The 23402-nt window shown below is 32.7% G+C and overlaps 1 protein-coding gene across 5 annotated transcripts in view; it reads right to left on the reverse strand.

The window, feature by feature from the left end:
• Positions 1–23402, reverse strand: part of LOC143229664 (uncharacterized) — a 55587-nt gene that overhangs the window by 12119 nt on the left and 20066 nt on the right. For all 5 annotated transcript variants that reach the window (XM_076462293.1, XM_076462297.1, XM_076462296.1 and 2 more), the window contains exons 6-9: positions 18439–18813; positions 7426–7499; positions 5966–6049; positions 1781–1913 (exon numbers count right to left, since the gene is read on the reverse strand). In XM_076462293.1, the coding sequence (XP_076318408.1) occupies positions 1781–1913; positions 5966–6049; positions 7426–7499; positions 18439–18813 (666 nt within the window). The remainder of the gene's footprint in view (positions 1–1780; positions 1914–5965; positions 6050–7425; positions 7500–18438; positions 18814–23402) is intronic.

Consider the following 23402-nt stretch of genomic DNA (forward strand, 5'->3'; position numbering starts at 1 on the left):
AGTATGTGGATGTGGAGTACTTACGTTTTTTAAAGGCCTGTATTAAGGTACCTCATAGAAGATTAGCTACAAATTACACTGATATGGATTGAAGAAAGAATAACTGATTGGAATATAGGATGGCTGGGTGAAAGGAAAACTTGTTATTAAAGGAATTCAGTAAAACATTGCTTTTGTTACTATAAGTGGGTCTCAATTTTCAAAAAATTTTGTTTTGGTTTCTTACTTACATTAAGGATATTGATAAGGGCATTATTAGTAAATTTTGCCAATGACATTAAACTCTTAAGTATTTTTAGCTACACTGAGGATGCAGAGGTATCACAGAAAGATTTGGATTCATTCATAATTGGATAAATAGTTAACATGTTACTTTAGCTATGGCAATACCAGGTACTGCATTTTTGTTATAACAGTTTAGGATACATGCTTTAAAGAAACGAGATTCCACTGAACAGCAAAATGTCTTGGTAAATCAGCAGATAAAACAATGAGATGGTGCTTTGTTACTAATTGTTAAATTAAATGAAACAAACAGAAACGTTTTTTCACACATAATCAAACTACAATTAATGTCTGATAGTGCAAGAACACGTTATATTTTTATTTTACATTTCAGATAAAAAGAAGTAATTATCTCTACAAAAACTGCAGGTTAGGCCTCACTCAAGGTAATGTGTATAGTTTTAGTTTCATTTTCTAATGAAACATATTGACTAAATAAAAGGAACTAATAAGACGGTTACAAAAATGATTACAGAAATGAAAGTTAGATTAACATTAAGATCTTTCAATTATTTTAACTTGAGAGACAAAAAAGAATAAGAGGTGATCATAGTGATATTTAGAAGAATATCTGGTAGATCAATAAGATAAGGGCCTCAGGTTCCTTGTTCTGCATCCTCAAGATAGCAGTATGAGAAGACACAAATTAAATATTTGGAAAAAAGACAGGCTAGGCTTCAGTTAAGATATTTATTTGTTGTAAAATTCACCAGCTAATGGAATTACATGTACTCAGCAATTAAAGAGGCCATCAGATTGTGAGAGTTTGAAAGTAGAAATGATATATTCCTGAAAAATAAACAGTTTAAATATTTACTCTTCTTTTCCTCAAGGGTCTACAAATCAGCTTTGAATGACCAAATGGTCCCTTTTTACTTATAAATAAATTTTTCTTGTGATTTTTCAAAATTGACAATTTTTTGCTATTTAAATTCTTATTTGTTCCAAACTTTGAGATATACTACTAAACAAACCTCACAATTACAAAAATAATATTTTGCTATATTTCAGAGCACAAAAAAAAGGAGACGTATATTGTAAACATAATTTTTCTACAACTTTTGTTCCAATAACAAGCATTTTACTGTATAATGAGAACATACAGGTTCAGTAGAAGGTTATAACAGACAGGGATTGAAAATGTCGAAAATAATAATTGCTGTATAAAATAGAATTTATTAGCAGTTACAGTACTTCCCATATGCTAAATATCTAAATGTTCAAACATAAGTAATCCAACTTAGAAAAAATAATAGTACAATATCCTCAGTATAATAGCATCAAGGTTTTCACATAAATTCTCATTAAAATTTTGATCGTTAACCATGAAATGTATTTCATCCGAATATACATAGAATTGTGCGTTTCCTTAAATATTTATTTTTCACCTTACAACTATCCAGTTAACATTATATAGACTTATCTGAATCAACTGAAAATTTCCAGTAATTACAATTAGATAAAATTATTCTAAGTCAGTAAATTTAGCACTTACTAGGTTTGGCTGTAGGTAAACTTGCCAAAGACCATCCTAAAGCTAGGCATAGTATTGATACTCCCATAAGTAGCATACTTCGGTCAGAAAACCTCTTACTTATTATTCGAATCACAACAAACACAAGGATGATCTTTTAAAGAAAGGAAAATATTCTTTAAACACAGTTCTTATAATCAGAACAAAGGTGAATATAAGTTTAGCTGTTAAAACTGTATCTCCAAAAAAGTTTTAACTGAAGAAAATGTTAATATTTCATTTTTAAAATATTCTGATTGATTACAGATGATTAAGTACATTATATTAAATGCTTTTGAATATGCAAATCAGTAAGTTACAAGACAATGATAACCAATATAAAGTTGAAGTGGAACAGAATATATCAGAACTACATTTTGAAAATTTATGGCATTTGGTAGATAGTATTGTGTGATAAAAATTTAACACTCTGAGGAAGACTTTGCAACAGTCTTTTCCAATGCAAAATATTCATAAACTCAGATTATAAAGATGTGTTTAAATGAAAGATTTAAAACTTCCAAGATGTGAAAATCTATTATATTCAAGGACAATGGCAAATAAAAGGATATTGATTAATGTGGGATAACAGGAAGAGATCTGCAATATTTCATGATCAAGCAAAGTGTAGCATCTTGTAACAGGGAAAGTTCATAAGTTCAAAGGTCAGTGGCAAAAGCTGTTCATGAGACCCAGGTAGTAGAACATAGTATAGCTAAGAAGTCTAAGTGCTTTAGACATGACTGTCTTACAATGAAAGCTTTACAACATAAATTATAATGCAGAACTTTTGTAAAAATGTATAGTTTTCAGACAAAGCATGATCAAACATGATGAGGATCCAAAATCATTTTAATATATGTATTCAACTTCTGTATTAAACTAATATTATCTTATTAAAATTTCCATGTTTTGATATAAAGTATTAGCTATTACACAGAAAACTGTTCTATGATTTAATAGTTATGGTTTTTAAAACTCATTCATTAATATCTTAGCTGTAAACACACAATTTAAGTAAATCTTTACTTACAGCTTTCTCAAAATTGAGTCTACTTTAGAAATTTTAAAATAATGAGCTAACATATAAAAATGTTTCACATGATGCCATTTTGTAGTAGTTAAAAGTAAGTAAGGAAAGCACACAAGCTCAAAAGAAATACTTAATAAAACAAAATGTATGATATCAAAGGTTTATACAGTCAGAATTTTCATTTATGTTTTAACTGTAATAAAATGTTCAAATTTTTCTCCAAATGAATATTAATTTAATACCATCACTCTGATAAAATTAGTAGAATGACATTACTGTCCTGTAAAGCCACAGGTGACTGCTTGGGGTTTTATGCTTTGAAAGGACTTGCTATAGTGACTTTAAAATAAGAATGAAAATAAATATGTGATATTTCAATCTTTTTAAATACCAGATAAGTTCCTTATCCAAGTTCTAATTATGAAATATGTCTTGTTTTAGTGAGAAGGAAAATCACCCTAAAACCATTGCTACTACATAACCTATTTATTAGTAAATTGAATAAGTCTAATTTACCCTGCTGCTTGAGACCACATACTTGCTAAGGCTATATGGTTAACACTTTATAGTGAAATCATAACATAATGATGATAGTACAAATATATCAGCACTTTTGTTCTATATGATTAAGAGTTGAAAATACATGACATGATAGATGTACAACAAATAGAGATATTAATATAATTATGTAACTGAGACTATAGACTTAAAAAATTTCCTTAAAGTGCTGGAAGTCCATTGATATATGCATTACTAGTTGCAGACTCTTGGACAAACTAAGGACCTCAAACTTTGGTTAGTTCAAAAGTAATACAAAACATTTCACTTTCAATTAATTATGCAAATAATTTCATTAGTATGCACATATTAGTGAGTTCAGTTTCAGGTTATTTAAAAACACAATATCTCGACAACTAATAACACTACCCAACTAACTTATACATCAATTTAACAACAGAGGAAAAACATGAACCTAATATCACAAATGTCTTACAATCAAAGAAGAAAAACTAAAAAAAATGCATTTATTTTCAATACAACAAATCAACCCTCCAGTTGACGTCTTATGGTTACAGAGTAGTTTTATAATCCATGATTTAGCTTATTCCCCTAGCATTTTAGGGTGAATGCTATAGGGAAAATTTAATTTTCAGTTTAGGACTATGATTTCCAATACCATTTTTGAGGGATATGTAGGGATGTTTTAACAAAATGTGTTAGTGAAACTAAAAATAGACATTTTACAGTAGAAAATACCTACTTTTCAAAAATGGTGTAAACGTTTTTAAAATCAGCTAGAAATATCTTAAAGAAATTTATATAGATGAGAAAGAAGTGTATAGTGTAGTAGATATGGTTTGTTGTAATTAAGCACAAAGCTACACAAGGGGCTATTTGTGCTGTACCCATCAGAGGTATTGAAACCCAATTACTAGTGTTGCAAGTCCATAGACATATCAATATGTGTCGCTAGGGGCTAGTAGATATGGAGTAATTGTGTCTAATAACTTGGACAGAGAAGTGAATGAATAAATAATATTTGGACATACCCACATATATAAAGAAATATGCTGTAAGAAAGAAACAGACAGAAAGAGGAACAGTCTTTCTTTAAAATAATAAAATTATATACGAGAACATATGAAAATACATAAAATTAAGAAAAAACAAAGAGAAATACATCTAAATTTTGTCGTTGCTAGTGAAGGTAGCTAAAAGAATACACACCATACATTTCACACACCACTTACATGAGACACTGCTATGATATAAAATATATTTATTCGATGGACTATGGAGGGTTAATCATATGTAATAAGAGCAAGGTTCCCTTTTCCATATCATCCTTGGAACTGTTTGCTCCATTACTGATTTTGTTAAATCTGATAGTCACGATGAAACACTATTGCACTATACTGCCAGCTTCTTGAAAGAACAAATCTTTCACTAACACTCTACTATATATGGATGTTAGTTTTCAAAACTGTTTCTAAGTAACCATATGTGAAAAAGTCAATGGAAGGCAATCAGGTGCCTTCAAATATGTCACAGTGAGAGATAATACAAACATCTTTTTCATTCTTCAAGATTTGCAGATATGCTGCTTTAAACATAAATATGTGATCTAACGCTTTTATCCTCACAGACCTTCTTGATATTCTGATCATACAATAATTTCTTCTTAAGTAATTAGTATAAATCTGATGCCAGATAGTCAGAATTGTTGTTACTTTCCCTGACCCAAAACCCTGCTCAAGAAAACCAACATAAAAAACTTTTTAACACACAGTTACAGCTATACAGCAAAAAGTTCATGACTTGAAGTTACGTAACTGGGATTCAAACAATGCACTACATCACTAGCACAAAATCACCACTATATTAACTTCAAACACTTTACTAGTCTAAGCGCAATTAGTGTAAGTACAAGCCAGTTTTTATCAGAAACCAAATTCATGAAAATTCAACTCAACTTATAACTGTGATCTATGTTCTGAGATGATTAATAAACATATGAGCTATTGTAAGGTTGCTGATCTCATTTTCCACCTATGACCTGCAGATGTCCTGTTGGCCTCAGTTACAAAAAAGCACATGAAAAGCTCAGTTTATATAACTTTTACACAGTGATAATCCCTGGAGGGGCATTTCATAATTTCAAAGATTATCTAGAAAAACAGTATGTGGACTGTGGTATTACCTAAAATAAATCTCTCTTTTCTTAGTATTTAGATATAACCAGAAATAATAAAACACTTTATCGTTTTTCTATTACTACTTTTGTGCTTCAAGGATGGTTTTTATAGGCAATTAGAGTAACCAATACATATACAAATTTTACAAGAAAAACTGCAAGTTTCCTGAACTAAATGTAGTTAACAAAAAATTCAAATAGCATTAAAAATGTTTTAATATATTCCTTAACCATGAACTTATTATAGAATTCTGTACAGTAAATCCCTTGGTGAGACGGTGGTAAGTCTGCAGACTTACAACACTAGAATATGGTGTTTGATTCTCCAGGGGGTGGAGGAAGAGATAGCTCAATGTGACTTTTCTCTAAGACAAACTTCTGCATAATATATTTTTGTAGAAAATTATAATGTTCATATTAATAAAAATGAGTATCTCACCTCAACACCTGCCACAAAATATATTATACTATTTTCTAATTCTCCAAAATTGTACAGCTCTTGAGTGAGTGGTGTAATAACTGTCTGAAAAATAAGAAATAAACAAATGAAACACTTTACTCCAAATATTGTAGCTAAAATAGAAAAGTTTAATTATTCCTTTTAAAACAACACAAGTCAAAATTTGGTAAAAAGTAACAAGAGATAAAAATCTGGTTCTGTACCTGCAATAATAATTTTAAAACAAGATAACTTTGATATATATATATATTTTCTTTGATAGCATCTACAATAAAATGTTTATCTATCAGTGGGTAGAAAATTGTGTATAAAATACAAGAAGTCACTTCATGATTATAGTGTTGTAGACATATGACACACACACAAATCTTAAATTTAATAATTCATTGGTCCATCGTGCACAAAACATTTACATTATTGCCAAACATATTTTATTGATCAAGATGTTGGTATTAAAGAGAACTTCAAACAGCTCATATTTACTAATTAACCCTCATCAGCACACCTTTGAAAAGTTACATCGTGGAATATCTGAGGTGCAACTAGACCCCATCACAAAATTACAATTACAGAAAGCTCTGGATCAAAATTCCAAAAACCAATTGCATTACCAGTTTTATTAGGGTTAGCATGCAATGAGAATAATGTAAGAATATATGTATTCTAGAAGGAATATGTTGACAAAGAAAGAAACTACTTTGTTCCTCAGTATACAAATAAGTTGTATTAAGCTATTCCTACTACAAACAGTGTATCAAAAATTATCAAAGTTTTATTACACTACACTCTGATATCCATTACCCACCAATATATGATGAGATTATCACAATAATACAAAATGCAACTCAAAGTAAATTTAACGAGTACATTTTGGGTTATCTTGGGTCCAACCAAACCCCAACACAGATCTATCCTTATAATAGGCTATAGATTGAAAATCCAATTAGCAAGTTTTTAATACGATTATCAAAAAAAGGTTTCTATACAATAGAGTGTTATAGCAGAGAAAACACTTGTCACGGAATGAGAGGCACATACATGCTTACCATAATGGTGTTATAAACAAACAGACAAGATAATGTACTACTTTGATGTAGTATCCTCTAAAACAGCCTAAATGGTGAAATAAATGTTTAGAAATTTATTTTGCATGCTACAGGGCAGCTATATGTACAGTGACAGTCAATGATAGTTTGGTGTCTATGTAGATCCCATATAAATATTAGATTACAGCTATCTACTCCTTCTGTCTGTTTGAAGAATAATAATGTCCTACTGATCCAAAGTTTCTGACTGATGATTACATTAGCTGATACAAATCTGTCATGATTATGTACAGAGATATACAACTGCAAAAGCTGTTGGAGTCCATGTGGATGAGGGTTAAGTAAACTACAATAATGAAAAAAAAACAACAAAAAACCTTGAAACAGACATACTTCTAGCGTTGTTTGGCAGAAAGAGGAAATAAAAGCCATGCCCAATAAAACAACAACCTCATCTCGAACATATTCTGAAAGAAAGAAAAGATGGCACCATTAAAAATATGTTTATTCAATAGTATCTATATCATATACAATGTAGAGTTTCTTCTACACCAGCTAGTTACTTTTACTAAGGAAATTAATAGTACATAACAACCATAAATCTCTAAGAACATTACATAGCTTCTCCTGCACAAACTATAACACTTGGATAATGTAACTGGACAATATCAGTAACTCTGTCAAACATATGTAGTTTCTCATATTCCAATGGGATAATCTTTATAATGAGTAGTATCTATAAGTCTAAACAAACATGTATAGCTTCTGCTACATTAACTACAATAGTTAACAATGCTAAGAAACAAAAAATCAAGTGATCAAACTCAAAGAAAAACTGAAGTTCACTGAAAAACAAAGTTAAAATCAATGAGCATAATGAATTTTAAACTAATAATATCAAATTGGACAACTGCCTCTATTTTACTAATTGGCAGATTTTTGTAAAAAAAATGTTTTAACCTTATTTATTGTAAGTAAAAGCTAAGAGAGACATGATGTAAACAACAAATTCAAAATGGGGGCAGACCTTAACACATTTTAGACTACTTAACTACACCTGTAAAATACAAAATCTCAAACATAACTACAGACAAAATTGGATTATTCTTAATTAAACTTCATTGATAAGCAATAAATCAAACAGAATGTTCCAACACATCAAGTACAATGTGTATCATACAATTATACATACAGGAATTCAAATACTTGTAGCCAAATGAGCAATACAATTTTTTGCTACACTGTTTTAAATTACTGACCAACAACCCAATTTTCTTTTGACTTTTCAAAAAGAAAAAGAAAAAAGCAATGGACAAATAACTAAGTGAAATCAGTATAAACCTAAATATGTGTCATCAACTTTTATAATACACTAAAGTTTCAATAAAAGTTAGAATTGGTACAGGTTGGAACTCACAAAAGAGTACCTTTCACCTCTCATGCCATTTTAAAACTCAATACTGGTACATGTTTTCTAGATAAGTGCTTGAACAAAGAAAATATCTAGTTAATTACAAAGCTATACTAGTTATTTATTCCACAAAACCTTGTTGGCTGTAACTACAACCAGTTAGCCATCATTTGTTACAAAAATGTGTAATTGTACATCATAAAGAAGCTCATACTTTTCAGAACAAAGCAATGATCACTGTTAACTGCTAAAGAGTCATAGATGTATAGATATACAAAGGAGATAATTATTTGGGAGTTTCATACTTGACTGATTCTGGTTCTGACAGGATATCCATCAATAGAACAGGTGATATGAATGTTTATTAGCTATGAGTAACATGAGGAGGAGACATTAATTTTTTTAGCATGAGGTAATATTGATATGAAACAAATTACAAAAGGTTTAAGAGCACATAGTAACACTTGTCTATGTTTGTACAAGTTTAAAGAATCACAAGTTTTGTGCTGATAATTATAATAAACCTGATCTTGTAACAGATGGATGTCATGATGCAATTTTATCAGTTTCATATTTAATACTTAAATTAGTTTATAGTACTAAATAGTAAACAAGTGCATTTGTCAAGATTGTATTACTGTTGGCATTGATGAGTAGCTCGTCAGCTTCAAGACAATTTTGATTTAACTGAGAACAGTGCATGGAGGTTTGGTTGTGAGTCGAGTTTGATTCCAGTTAGGGATGAACAAGGTTATTCATTGTCAATTGTATTGAAATTCTCTACTTTTAACTTGCTAGGAGTATTGTGAAATTCTGATTTATATAACAAAACAGTAGATCCTAGTTCATGTTTTTTGGATTAATCTAGTTATTTTTAACATCAACTCACTACCAAAGTTCCATGAAATTCAAGGTTTTTTCTATCATGCCTCTTATTCATTCCAGAATGGAAATTAATCCTTTTTTTTGGTGATGTTGTTGCCCATTATTAAATCAAATTAAGGTTGTATGCATTACAAAAACATTTTAAAATGTTGTAGAGTGGAATGCACTCAATCTCTTCAACAATTTTTAAGAAACTGGAATGTATGGCAATTGCCTATTGTAAAAACACAAGTGTAGAAGACATTTTAAAAGTCTTCCATTTTGTGTCTTCAAGACTTTCGACACATCATCCCCTATTTTTGGTATTCTTGCAACAGGCAGTTGCTGTGCATTCCAGTTTATTCATAATGAATACTGTACCTGAACAATGTATCAAACAATTTTGAAGTATTTTGTGAAATGGTGATTCTGTTACACTGGCAGACTGATCTTTGGAATGCTAAATAAAGTCCCATATGAACGCAGTCCACAGATAGTATAAATGCAATTAAGATATACATTGAAAACAAAGCCATTACCTTTGAGGTACTGTAGATGATGAAAAAATTTAATTCCTTTAACAATTTTATTTTGTGTGAATGAAAATACTATGAAATAAATGTGATAAATATTGTTTTTCTAATTGCAATATAACAATAGCAGGTAATTCTTTTGCTATTGCCCTGATGAATAACACTGATAACATGATCCAAAGTAACTATCAGTTTCCATACAATAATATTAACAACTTTTAACCTGTTTGTGTATCCTCAAGAACTTTTTCAAGCTTTTAGTAAATATTACAAGGCATTTGTAAACAAAAAAAATCAATTTTTAATTAAGCATAATTACTAAAAATTTCTCAATGAATATAAGGAGTCAGAACCTTGACTGCTCCAAGTATAAAACAATTTATGTTAAGATTAAATATGTTTTCATCTGAAATTTTCAGATTTCATTTCATTTGCATCATCTCTAAAATCCCTTAAATAAATATCAAACTTCTTCTTGTGAAAAACTTTGTATTTTTATGTTATTTTATCAATCTTAACTCTATATGGGGTTGATCAATTTGACCAACCTTGTAACCACCATAAAACTTCAAAGGTTGTTCAAAAAGGCAAACTAAAGTGAGTAGTACTGTTCTATCTTTTTAGTATTGACCAAGAAGTTACAAAGCACTTATTCTGAGTGTTTCTACTTCTAAACTTTTCACATATATTTCCTATGTTTATTTTACTTTTAGGGGCTGAAGTATGTGCCAAATATAAGGAATGAATCACTGCTCCTGCCTTTAGACTGTTTACGTGTCACCATAATATGGCCCTGTCAATAGTAAATAAGCTTATGTGGCACAAGTACAGAACTTTTTCATGGAGTTAATCACAATTTCAGCTCTGAGAACACATTGAGAAAAGACATCTTTTTGTTCACGAGAACAGTGGTTGCAAATATAATTGTTTAAGTATGGCTCTGTACAAGTTTTGGTCAATTCAATAAACTTGGTAGATATTTGGATGTTAATTATCTTCCCAGTTATCAGAAGTTAGAAGCATAGCTGTACAAAGTGTATAAGTGCTTAATTTTAATTACTTTTCATAAAATATAAAACAGCTTTTAAAAATATATACAAAAACAAAGAATTATAGTACTTTTGATGTTACAAACTTATTTGTATTCATGAGTTGTTCTTGCCAAGCCTCGTTTATTCTCTCAAGTGGAAGAGAATGATAAATCAATTTTTACAGATTTCAAAGATGCATTTTAGAGAATCAACAAATTTTAACATTTCCCTTAAATTGCAAATAAATTTCCAATAATACTTACCTCTGCTGACACTTACAGCTATTATTTGACCTTCAGGGTTTCTATTTCTTTGTCCATCTAAGCACTGTGCTGATTTTTTCTTGCTTGCTTCAGTCTTTTACACCCAACTCAATTGCTCTTGGTAATATGTTTTCTTCCTACATCAAAATGCTCTCTATCCTGGTACTTTTATATAAGCACTTCCTTCAGATAATTTTATCACTTTTTGAGACTGACCCAATCTGCAGTTTTAAATACCAGCTCTTAGTAGGGAGGAAGAGCAGGAAAGTGTGAGAGGTGTAAGTATTATTGGAAATACATTTTTTGTTTAATAAAATAACAACTTCCAAAACATACATACTTCCACTTACACCACAGCGAGAATACCACACTGATAAGGTACAGGGGCTGGTGAGGGCATCATCTATACAGAATACAGCTGCATAGATCATGGTCATACCAACAGAAGATCAGCACCAGAGTGGGTGGGAGAAGAGACTGCACTACCTTGGGAACAGGCATGCCTCTTTACATGGAAACTAAATTGCATACTTAGGATGGAATGTGACATGACCTGCTATTACCAGTGATGTGTTCTGAGCTACCAAATCACAATGAGAATGTAAGTAACATCAAAGTAGACAAACCCTTTCCTAAACCTGAAGAAGTATGAAGGGCAATACCTCAAACTTCGAATGATGGGATTGGTTGATTGGTTTGGTGTTTTATGGCACAAAGCAACTAGGCTATCTGTGCCAAACATCTGGTATAAAGTAAAATTATTAAAATTCATAAAAGAAGATGAAGATAAAACAAATCAAAGATTAATTTTTGAATTAAAAACATAAATAGCATTAACTCCAATTTTTACATCTAGTCTACAGCATTAAGAGAAAAACTACAGTAATACAAGTTGTAAAGGACTTTCTGTAGCATAATTATCATAACTTGCCAGAATAACTAACAGAGAATTTCAAAAATCAGTGTTAGTCACCTGAAGTTGACCTTTACAATCCTGGTTTCAAGTTATTTAACTTTATGGCCATTTCTAGAAAGTAAAGTTTCAAAAGACTTGTAGTAAAATTTTAATTATAAGTCACCAGGATGATTAACAGGTAGTTCAAACATCAGAATTAGACACCTGAAGTTGTCCTTTCCAGTCCTGATTTTGAGTTATTTGAAGTTACAGCCATTTTCTAATTTCAAATGGAACTAGATGGACTTTGGTTCTTAAAATTGAATCACATTAAAAAAGCTCTAATGTACAAATTAAAAAAAAAACTTAAATAGCATTGAAAAAATTAATGGTCTTTAAAAAACTAAAAATATTTCTAAGGTGGACAGTGTCACCAACACCAATAACACTGTCTAACGTTACAGATAAACCTTGGGACAAAACATGTTTAAAATGGTGCCGTCATTGGGAGTCATAATGATGGCAAGACAGTAAAATGTGGATTATTGTGACCTGAGTGTTACACAGACAACACAGTGGTGCATCATTCCCAGATAAAAGAAAATGATGTGTTAAGAAACTATGACCAATGCATAGCCTAGTTAGAACAACTTCCTCTTTCTGATCCTTATGGAAACAAGACAGCTAAAGTCCAATAGAGGGTTTCATTTGAAAATGTTTGTTTTCACGTTGCTCACTCCAAGTCGATTGCCAACTGGCATAGAGCTGAGCCTTGAATACAGGACCATAGTCCATGTATGGAACAGGCATAGCAGTGATAGTGCCAGAGCAGACAGATTTAGCTATGGTGCTGGAGAGCCAGTTCATGCAAATACCAATGTGGCCTGGTATCCAGAAAAACTTGATAGAATTAGATGTTAAAAAGAAATGGGCCAGTTAGTTTTGAATATCAGTGAGAACAGGGTGAGAATTAATGTAAAGCAATTCTAGGGCCAGTAGAGAACTAAGCAAATCAGTATAAATAGTACAATTTGAGTACTGCTTAGCTTCTTTGTGATCCAGGGCAAGAGAAATGGCATACAGTTCAGTAGTGAACACAGAAGCTGTAGAGGAGATTCTGTGCGCAACCACCAAACCATGACAGAGCCCACAGAGTCACCTGATTTTGAGCCATCTGTATAAACAGGAATGGAAGGATGATATGAAAGATGTTCAGCAAATAATAGACAGTATTTCCAATTGGGAGTGTCTGATTTCCTTAGATAATTTAAATATAGGTCACATTTGGGGACTGTAATAAGCCATGGTAGAATGGACTGACTAGTGGATACAGCAATGTTATCCAAGGACAGACCCAATTCATTCAACTGCACCTGGATACGAATGCCAAAAGAAGCAATGGCAGATCTTCTGTTCTGAAAAAGCATGACCCAAAGAGGAAGAAAAACACAACACCAGGTGGGATTCTTTAGTAAGAAATGAAGTTTTGAAGCATAAAGACAGTTGCAAACAGCAGAGGTGCAAAGAAGGTTCATGAGACTGTGTATAATCTCTGAACTAGGGAAATGCAGAAAGGCCCATGGAGAGCCAAAGTCCTTGATGATAAATGGGGTCCAGCATCTTCAAGGTCAAGGTCCTGGCAGAGCCATAGACCAGTAATCCAAAGTCTAGTTTTGATCGAATAAGAACATGAAAAATCTTTAGCATACAACATCGATCCATTTCCCAAGTGGTGGAAGAGAGGATACGGAGGATGTTCAGTACTTTTGTACATTTGACCAATAGCTGCTTGAGATGTGGTATAAAGGTCAGCTTACGGTCAAAGATAGGCCCCAAGAACTTTGTCTCAGGGACCACAGGTAGCACAACTTTACTAATACAGAGTTCAGGATCAGGGTGAATACCCCGTTGGCCGCAAAAGTGCATGCAAATGGTTTTAGAGAGAGAGAAGTTAAAACTGTTTGCTGTGGTCCACTTCAGCAAACAACTGAGGGCAGTCTGTAGATGCCACTCAGTATACCTCCTAATTGATGACTGACGTGAGATGTGAAAGTCGTTGACACAGAGACCGTTTGCAACAGTAAGAGGGAGTTGTTCAATGATGGCATTAATCTTTATACTGAAAAGTGTAACATTCAAAACACAGCCCTGAGGGATTCTAAGTTCCTGTAGAAAAGAATAGTAAAGTGTCAAACCCACACAAACTAGGAATCACCTGTCCATTTCAAAATATTTACTAAAAATGGGCAAATAGCCATGTAACCCATATAAATGGAGGTCTCACAAAATGTCATACTTCCATATCGTATCAATAAGCCCTCCCAACATCAAAGACTATTGATGCAAGATGTTGACGTTTGAAAAGGGCTTCTGTGATTGATGTTTCAAGTCAAATCAAGTGGTCCATGGTGGACTGCTGTTGTCAGAACCCACACTGGGTGGGTGAGAGGAGGTTGTTTGATTTGAAGAACCAAACAAGATGAGCATTAACCATCGTCTCTTAGGTCTTACAGAGACAATTCATCAGAGAAAGGTAAGATAATAGCCTGGTGCCAGGCATCAGGAAAAACATTCTCCTGCCAGACCCAGTTAAAAACAATCAGAAGAGAAGCAAGAAATAGATAATGCAGCATTTTGTAGTGTATATCATTAGGTTCGACCTATGTACTGCCAGACCAATGAAGGGTCAGTTTGAGTTCCACCAGTGTAAAGGGACGATTATAGTCATAGAGACAATCAGCTTGAAAAGAAAGAGGTGATCACTCTGCCTGAGTCGTGATGGCTAAGAAGGTGGAGGATGAAGCAGAAGTGCTAGATACCTGGCAAAAGCTTTCACTTGGAGTATTGAAAATGCTCCAGGTATCGGCTACTTCCTGGCCATCAGAGAGCAAGATCGAGAGGGGGACAGAATTATATTGCTCACTGAATTTTTCAATCTTGTCCCATATGACTCTGGAACTGGTGGTAGAAGATATGCTGGTTGTGAACTTAATCGAAGAGTCCTTCTAGCTTTGACGTCTTACTGGTTGAGCATGTGCACGGGCCTGCTGGAAAGCAATTTGATGCGAGAGTGTGGGATACCTATGAAAAGTGTCCCAGACCTGTTTTTGAGCCTTCCATGCCATGTGGCAAACAGGATTCCACCACAGATGAAGAAATTGTGGAAAATGTGTTAAGGTTTTAGGAATACACTGAGCAGCTGCCTGTATAATACAGTCAGTTACTACTGCCATACAGTCATCTATTGATGGCTTACAGATGATTGCAGGATCATGTTCTATGATAGCAGTGAAAGATGACCAGTTTGCTCAATCCAGCTTCCACTGGGGCACCCAGGTCAGGTGGCATTGACCACAGACAGTCTCTCTCAAAATTACAGGAAAATGATCACTGCCTCGTGGCTTACTGTCAACCTTCCATGAAAAATGGGAGAACAGTGAAGGGGATCAAACTAAGAGATCAACAGCTGTAAAGGACAAACTACATGCATGAAAATAAGTATAAGAACCAGTATTGAAAAGAAAAAGGTTGTGATCAGAGAGCATATGCTCTACGGATCGACCCTTCCCATCAATATCAGCACTTCCCCAGAGGGGATGATGTCCATTAAAGTCCCCAGGATTAAAAAGGGAGACATCAACTGTTCAATGAGAGTATCAAGGGCTGATTGATCATATGTCTCTCTAGGTGACAGGTAGAGAGAATAAACAGTGATGGTACAATCCTAGGAAACATGGATGGCTACAGCATCCAAGGGTGTGTCGAGTGGCAAACACAGGGTGAGCACATGCTGATCAACCAACAGTGTCACCCCTCCATGCACTTGTGCATCACACAGCCTGTCATTTCTGAACAAAGAAAACTGCTGAAAGGTGACTGTAACAACAGGTTTCAGAAATGTTTCCTGTAAGGAAAGACTTACAGGATGGTAGGAAGCAATCAGAGCTTTGATGTCATCCAAATTAGAACATAAACCTCTACAGTTGCATTGTATCAAGGTGGCCATTCTTATTTATGTGTAAGTGAATTGGATGAAAAGCCCTTCTGTTTACAACCACATCTTTTTTCTTTATTGTCTTTATTCGAGGGAGGTCTCTTGACCTCCACGGATCCTGTCCTGGGTTGATTGGACAGGTCTCTGTTGTTGGAAGAGGATTCCAGTGACTGAGGACATGAACAAATGATTATTTTGCATCTTAGGGTGGAAGAAGAAAATGCACCCAAGAAAATGCCCATACCCAAAACCAAAGGAAATGGATCTTGGGGATTGCTGGAATATATGTTAGGGATAGAGATGGGCGTTAAGATTAATTCATCAACTTTTTTAACTATGGAGATCAAAAGACTTTTCATTTGGTTTGAGAAAGATTATTTTAAAGGCACAGAGAAATCCATCTGCACTCCCACTGTAGTAGTGGAATGAAGTGCAGCAGCATACATCTGAGATGAAGTGGTGGACAGTAACTTCTAAGCCTCAGAGTAAGTATTGTTTTGAATCACCTTCAAATGCTGCCTCTCTTTTATTCCAGTCATTTAGGGCAAGAACAAAAGTAGGCCAGGTGAGAGCCATTGCAATTGACACAATGAGGGTCCCTTTCACACTCAGAGGCATCGTGGTCCTTACCACTGCAACGAGCATACGTCAAGGAACTACGACATAATGTCTTTGAGTGACTGAACCACTGACACTGGAAACATCTGAGGGGTTTGGAATGTATAGTCATACCTTGCAATTAAAATAACCTGCCTTGATGGTGGCAGGTGATGTAAATGTTAGAATGAGGACATTGTACAGCATCATAATAATATCTTTGCAAGTGGAAAGTATACCTCACTGCAGAAACTCCTTGGATGTAGAAACCAACAAGAATCTCTGACTCAGGGATGTTCTTCAAATCCCTCTCAACAATAGCTCCTCATGAAATATTCAAAGTAGCATGAGGAATAACCTCAATAGGTATATCCCCAATCACATTTGAATGCAAGAGGAGTTCACTGTGTTGAAATGTGGATGTTTCCACCAATATGCCACCAGAGCAAAGCTTCTATAGTGGTTTTGAAGAGCCAGCAAATTCCTCTAGTCCCTTCTAAATGAAAAAGGGAAACATCTGCTCTGAAAGGTTTGTCTAAAAGAGAATGTAGTATAAGAAAATGAGGTACAGGTGTTACAGATGTTGGAGCTCACCTATGGACTGTTTTTTCACTACTTTATTTAATTTCTATTTGGAGGATACATAATAAAAAAAAGAATATTTCAGTGCCCACCATGGAGCCCTATGAGGGGATGCACTACAATGTCAAATAAGGACATTGCAGCAAAACCAGGGTTTCATGAACAATATACCCAAACACCAGCATCAGATACAATGTTCACAACACCTGTTGAGAACATTCAACATTAATACTTGGTTGACCTTAGCCCAAGTGGACCAGCTGACTGACCCTAGGGAGCCACCCCAAGGATGTCTGTCTACAGGAATTAAAGGCCAAAGTGGTGTGTTATGGTTGGACTCATCAATCACCAGGATCCTCTCCTCCCCTTCATGGGTCACCACACATGGCAAACACATAGGTGGATGTTTAGATCTCAGAGGAGGTAAACTGAAAGAATAGAACCTTCCCTGGGAAGTCCCCTCACCATGTACAGGAATCCACACTGATGGGAAAATGATGGGATCCTGTATGCCATAATCAAACTGAGGAAACAGAAAAATACAGTCTAGAATTATAAATACTTATCTTCACCCCCCCCATCATGTGGGAAAGGTAAATTTCACTTATACCTTAATCCATATAAAAAATAATTTCTATTGATTCCATTGTCTTCTAATTATTTATATCTCTAAATTTTCAAATACTTTGAACTATAGAATGTAATATCAAATCAAATATCATAAAACAATCACTTTTAATTTGTACTTAAATGAGTCAAAAAGAGCATGGAAGCTCAACTATATAAAAAAAAGGAAAAAGTGTTAATTAGATGAAAAACACTATCATAAATGCACTAAAACAATATAAAGTAACTTTCAAAATATTATTAGATAAGTTACTAGAAGTTCATGTGCCTGTAAAGAGATTTCTGAAGGTTTCTGTCTTTTCTATGTTATCAGAAATTCACAGGCATAAACAAAGTTGTAAATCTGAACTAGCCTAAAATAGGAACACTTGGATACAAAAATCTGAATCTGAGAAGAAAAACACGAATTCTGAAACCACAGAGTTAATGAATACTAGGACAAACAGTATTCATTTCATTAATGTTCCATAGGCATCAAGAATGTTTTTTTTAAATCTTGTATATTTATTATAAGGTGTAATATATATACATACAAATACATACAAAAATTAGCAATCTACTGGTGCAATTTAAGGTTCAAATAATTAACTTCTGAAGATTTATACTCACCATCTAAATAAATGTTTTGCCTTGTTGGGTTTATAAGAGAAACACTGGAAGTATTTGACTGTGTTCTAAGAATACCCTTTGTTTTCCCCTTGATAAGATGTCTTGAATGATGTACATCATGACTAGAGGACTGGGTCTGAATGTTGCCTGAACCCTGAGGAGCAGCATCTTCCCTGATACTTGATGTTAGGGGCTTAGTATCTGTTTCTAATACTGAACATGAATGACTGATTATAAATTGTTCTGCACTCTCTATCATTAGATCTGAAGTGTTTTGCCCTGGTTCAGCATTTGTTACTTTATTTTTATTAATGATTTCTTCATTTGTGGTTGAATCAATATAATTCTCTCCAGTAACGGCTTGTCGTTGCATGTCTGAAAAAAAAGTTTTATTCCAACTACAATTATTATATCACTCAACACAATATTACATTCCTTTTACATTTTTACATTAAAAAAATATAGAACCACAGTGGTTCTTAACTAAATCCTTATTTACTAACTGAATAAAACTTCCTATTTCCTCCTCATTTAGCAGATGATAGACAAAAACAAATGTTTGTCAAAGCTTGGATAATATTTTATGACATTAAAACAAATATATCATATACATCTGTAATTTTATGATAAACAATTTATAATGTTAAACTTGAAGAAATAAGCACTGCTTAAGTTTTAAAATATATTTAAGTAAAGACTCTGTGCAACAATATTTAGTCTAAAATAGAAAATGAAATGAAAGCCTTCCCTTAAATAGAACTTTTCAGCATTAAACTTTAGATTTCTTACTTAAGTTTTAGCTACTACTCTTCTGCAATGTTTGCTTGTTTTGTTTTTGGAATTTTGTGCATAGCTATATAAGGGCTATCTGCACTAGCTGTCCCTAATTTTGCAGTGCAAGACTAAAGAGAAAGCAACTAGTCATCACCAGCCAGCACCAACTCTTGGGCTACTCTTTTACCAACAAATAGTGGGATTGACCATAACATTATAATGCCCCCACAGCTGAAATGGGAAGCAAGTTTGGTGCAACAGGGATTCAAACCCACAACCCTCTTTTGCAATCTGTTTGGAAGAAAACCTAAGATTCATAAAAACTAATAAATGTACTTCACTGAAATTTGTTAACACATTTTGATGTTAGAAATTCCAGATATTATAAAAATAATACCCTGTGTGCTGTGTTATTTTCTTTTGCATGTCTTAAGGTGGTATTTAAACTTTTCTATTCAACTTTTAATTATTCAGTTTTACAACTCCCTAAAAAGTTTCCTAACATTTTCATTACTATTCATTTTTGAGTGATACAAATCTAAGTGTTGTTTTTAAAATGTATCTTTAAAAAATATAATTAAAAATCCCTTAACAAAATGTCACATTTGTGCTACAGAAACTCTCTCACATAAATATTTCTTTGAACAGATGCTCATGATGCAGATTTTGCTGTATGGCCAAAAAATTATGCACTTTGTATTTTTTTAATAATATTTTTTTTCATTAAACAAATTTCTACAAATTTGAAACCAACTGTAAAATAATTAATACACAGTTCTGTGTTGGGCTTTAATAGTAATTACAAGTACTGACAGAAGTTTAGTTTCCGAGAAAAAAAATTCGAATATTCTCATTGCATAGTTATATCTTAATAGTCCAGAGATTTATAAGCATTAAATAATTTACCTTTAAGCATAAGACTTAGTGACATGATGTTGTAATTGTGAATACATAAGCAATATTAACTGATTTCAATAAGGAACAGGCAAATTCCAATATTCCATTTAATGAAAGTTTGAGCAATGAACACTAATTATCATTGGAACATTTTTTTCATTTAATGTATTTGAATTACATTCACAACCTAGTAGTCTATCTTGAAAAAAGCAGGTCCTCTAACCAAAAAATAATTATGAAGTAGAAAGATGATCTGGATAAATGTTTATTACTGAAAGCTACTGTCTATAATTCAGGTAACATAACTTAACAAATGACATAAAATCAATAACCTTCATGAATAGTTGAATAAGTAAGTTAACAATGAAGGGAAGCAAACACAAATGAAAACAAACGGTTCAAGCATTTAACTAGAGGTGATGAACTTTGAAATTACACTTTTACAGAACTTTAACCATTATTCATCAAATCACATTCTGTGAGTAAAATTCTGGATTTGATAACAATAATCTGATATTAACCTGTAATTTCTAACCCCAGGCACAATTTAGAAATGAGGCATACTTTAATATTTTTTATTTATGCAGATACTGTAATAGTATTTCTCAAAAAAAAAGTTTAGGTGGTTGGTTGTTTGGTACACACAATTTAGCAAAATAATCATAGTGAAAAAAATATTAATAAAATATTACAAATGTGTTTTCAGAAAATGCAAATTGGCCTACTTATTATTCAGCTTTTATCTGGCCTGCACTTACTAGTATTATATATATTGTTACAGATATGATTAGTGTACTAAAATATTGAACTTATGTGCAGGTTTTATTTGTTTGCTGCTTGTAGTCAAGTACAAAGCTATACAATGAGCTATGTTGTGCCCACCATGAGCATTGAAAGCCAGATTTAAGCACTTAAACCTTCAGACTTACCAATGTACCAGTGGGAGACTAAGGGAAATGAAAGCAGTTTTAAAACATTGTAAGTAAATGGTTCACATTAGGCCTATTTATTCATGAGTATTAACAATTTTTTTTCTTAATCATACAGTGAAATGTATAGTGTTCGAGCTGAATGCTGTACATTGAGCAAACTGGCCAAGTAACCAAATATTCAGAAACAAGTGAGACACACAGAAAAATCCAAATGCAGAATTTTGAAAAAATGTAAAGAAACAGGAGACTGAAAATGGTTCATATAATGATTCTAATGAATACACATATTTTACTTAGTCATGTTTAGTTCCATAATTGCAAATATTTTTGTACAGAGATGGAGTTTTACATAAAAAAAATTAATCTTGTCTGTACATGCCCATTCCTTCTTTAATACTGAAACTCTTTAATTTTAAGTACTGAAAAAAGGATATCTGAATTACAAATCCTAGGGAGAAAGGAAGTGAAACTGCAGTGTGTTTTCAATAAATTATAAATGATATGCTTGATATACTGATATGAGTGCCAGAACCATCAGAAGAGGGGGTGCATTGGGTGTGACTGTACTCTTTTTTTTTTCAAGTGAAAATTTTCCTCAGTATTAAGATTTTTATAAACAAAACAAACTCTCTATCTAATAAAAATGATGTTGCCAACAACAAAGTTTGATATACAAAAAAAAACAAACGAAAATGTATTTATAATAATTAAGACCAGCATTGAGAAGTGCCAAAGGCCCCTTTAATAACAGACAGAAAAGTATCCCTATATATATATATATCAATGGGACACTGGTTATACACACTATACGTTAATTTGAAATAAGCTTATTAGTACATAGTTTTCTTAAGAAATTACAAGCATAAACATAATGAATATAAGATTATACATTATGAATAAAATTCCTTCAAAATCTATGTAATCCCAATTATTAATTCTCACTATCAATAAAAAATCATGAGAAGAAAAACCAGAGACTATCTTGAAGTTCTAGTTAGATTTGAAATTTTTTCTGTTTTTCAATTAGATAGCTTAATGCTTGGGATACTGAATTCATCATTATTGTTATAATATATATTCTCATTGTTTAAAGATGGTGCTTCTGTAGAAATGCTTATGTTGGCTGGATGTCAGATGCACAGGCCAAATCCAGAAATTATGCAAACAAAAAACTGCAGTTATCAACTAGTGCCAAGTCACAGAAATAATTGCAATCCTGTATCCACAGTTAAGAAATACTATTTCATCCCACTTGTTCTTCATGTGATATCAGAACTGGAATTCAAATTTACTGATATACAAATTAAAGAACACAATTTGTTTTTTTTTTGTACACAAATTTTATGCAACAACTTTTAGCAAGTTTTAGTTGAACAATACTCATGCAGTTTTGTTGGTGTGGTTGTATTGTTCATCTAACACGTAGTGTGTACAAGTGTATAAAATGCATTCTGATGCTAAACATTAAGTTCTCTACATTAACTTCATGATGAATGAATGTGATGACAATGACAACACATTAAAGAAATGTTTGCTAATTTTCCTTTTAAGGACTATCCTTAAACTGTCTCCTTGCTACATTCTTGCAGTACAAGAGGAGTGCAAGTGAAACATCAATAGCCTGGTACAAATACACCCTCAGGATTTGCTTTCTCCTTCTCTCATCAGTGAGAAATCAGAGGTGGAAGCAGGAGTTACTTAAAGCTCCTGAGAATAAAACTCCAGACACATCACCAAGAACCATTAAAATCTGTAATCGGTTGTTGATCTTTATCATACTTACACTGCTAAAGCTATCATGTACTCTAAATGTATCCAGTGCTCAGTGCAAATAACCAGCAAACTATACACTGCAAACTCCACCATTACACAAGAACTACAATTGGTGGTTACAGTCTGTTATCTCTTGCCATAGTCCACATTCATCATTCACTTTAGCATACATGGACAGAATAGTCAATCAATTAGACCACCTGAAAGGTAGAACTGGAAAATATCATTTTGGAGTGACATTCAGTTACATTAGTTAATTAGTTTTTTATTGATATTGATAAATATACTTAATATTTTATAGTTTTGTCATTAATTGGTTCTAAAATTGCATCATTTCACTTTAAAAAGTGTTCTGCTGAGCTGCGTTATTAGTACCAATATAATGTTTTCTTTAAAGACCATTTTGCTTTATATTTTTATTTTTAATTACTTTATTATATATACTTTTAATTTCTATATTGAAATAATGTAGCCATAGAGTTAAACATAAATGATGTTCCCTCCAAACAATGATATCCCTATTTTCAAAATACTTTGTCAGGACCAGAATGTAATATGACTATATTACAAAATACTAGTCCACTAAAA

The sequence above is a fragment of the Tachypleus tridentatus genome, chromosome 10, assembly GCF_004210375.1.
Source record: "Tachypleus tridentatus isolate NWPU-2018 chromosome 10, ASM421037v1, whole genome shotgun sequence".
Classification (NCBI taxonomy): domain Eukaryota; kingdom Metazoa; phylum Arthropoda; class Merostomata; order Xiphosura; family Limulidae; genus Tachypleus; species Tachypleus tridentatus.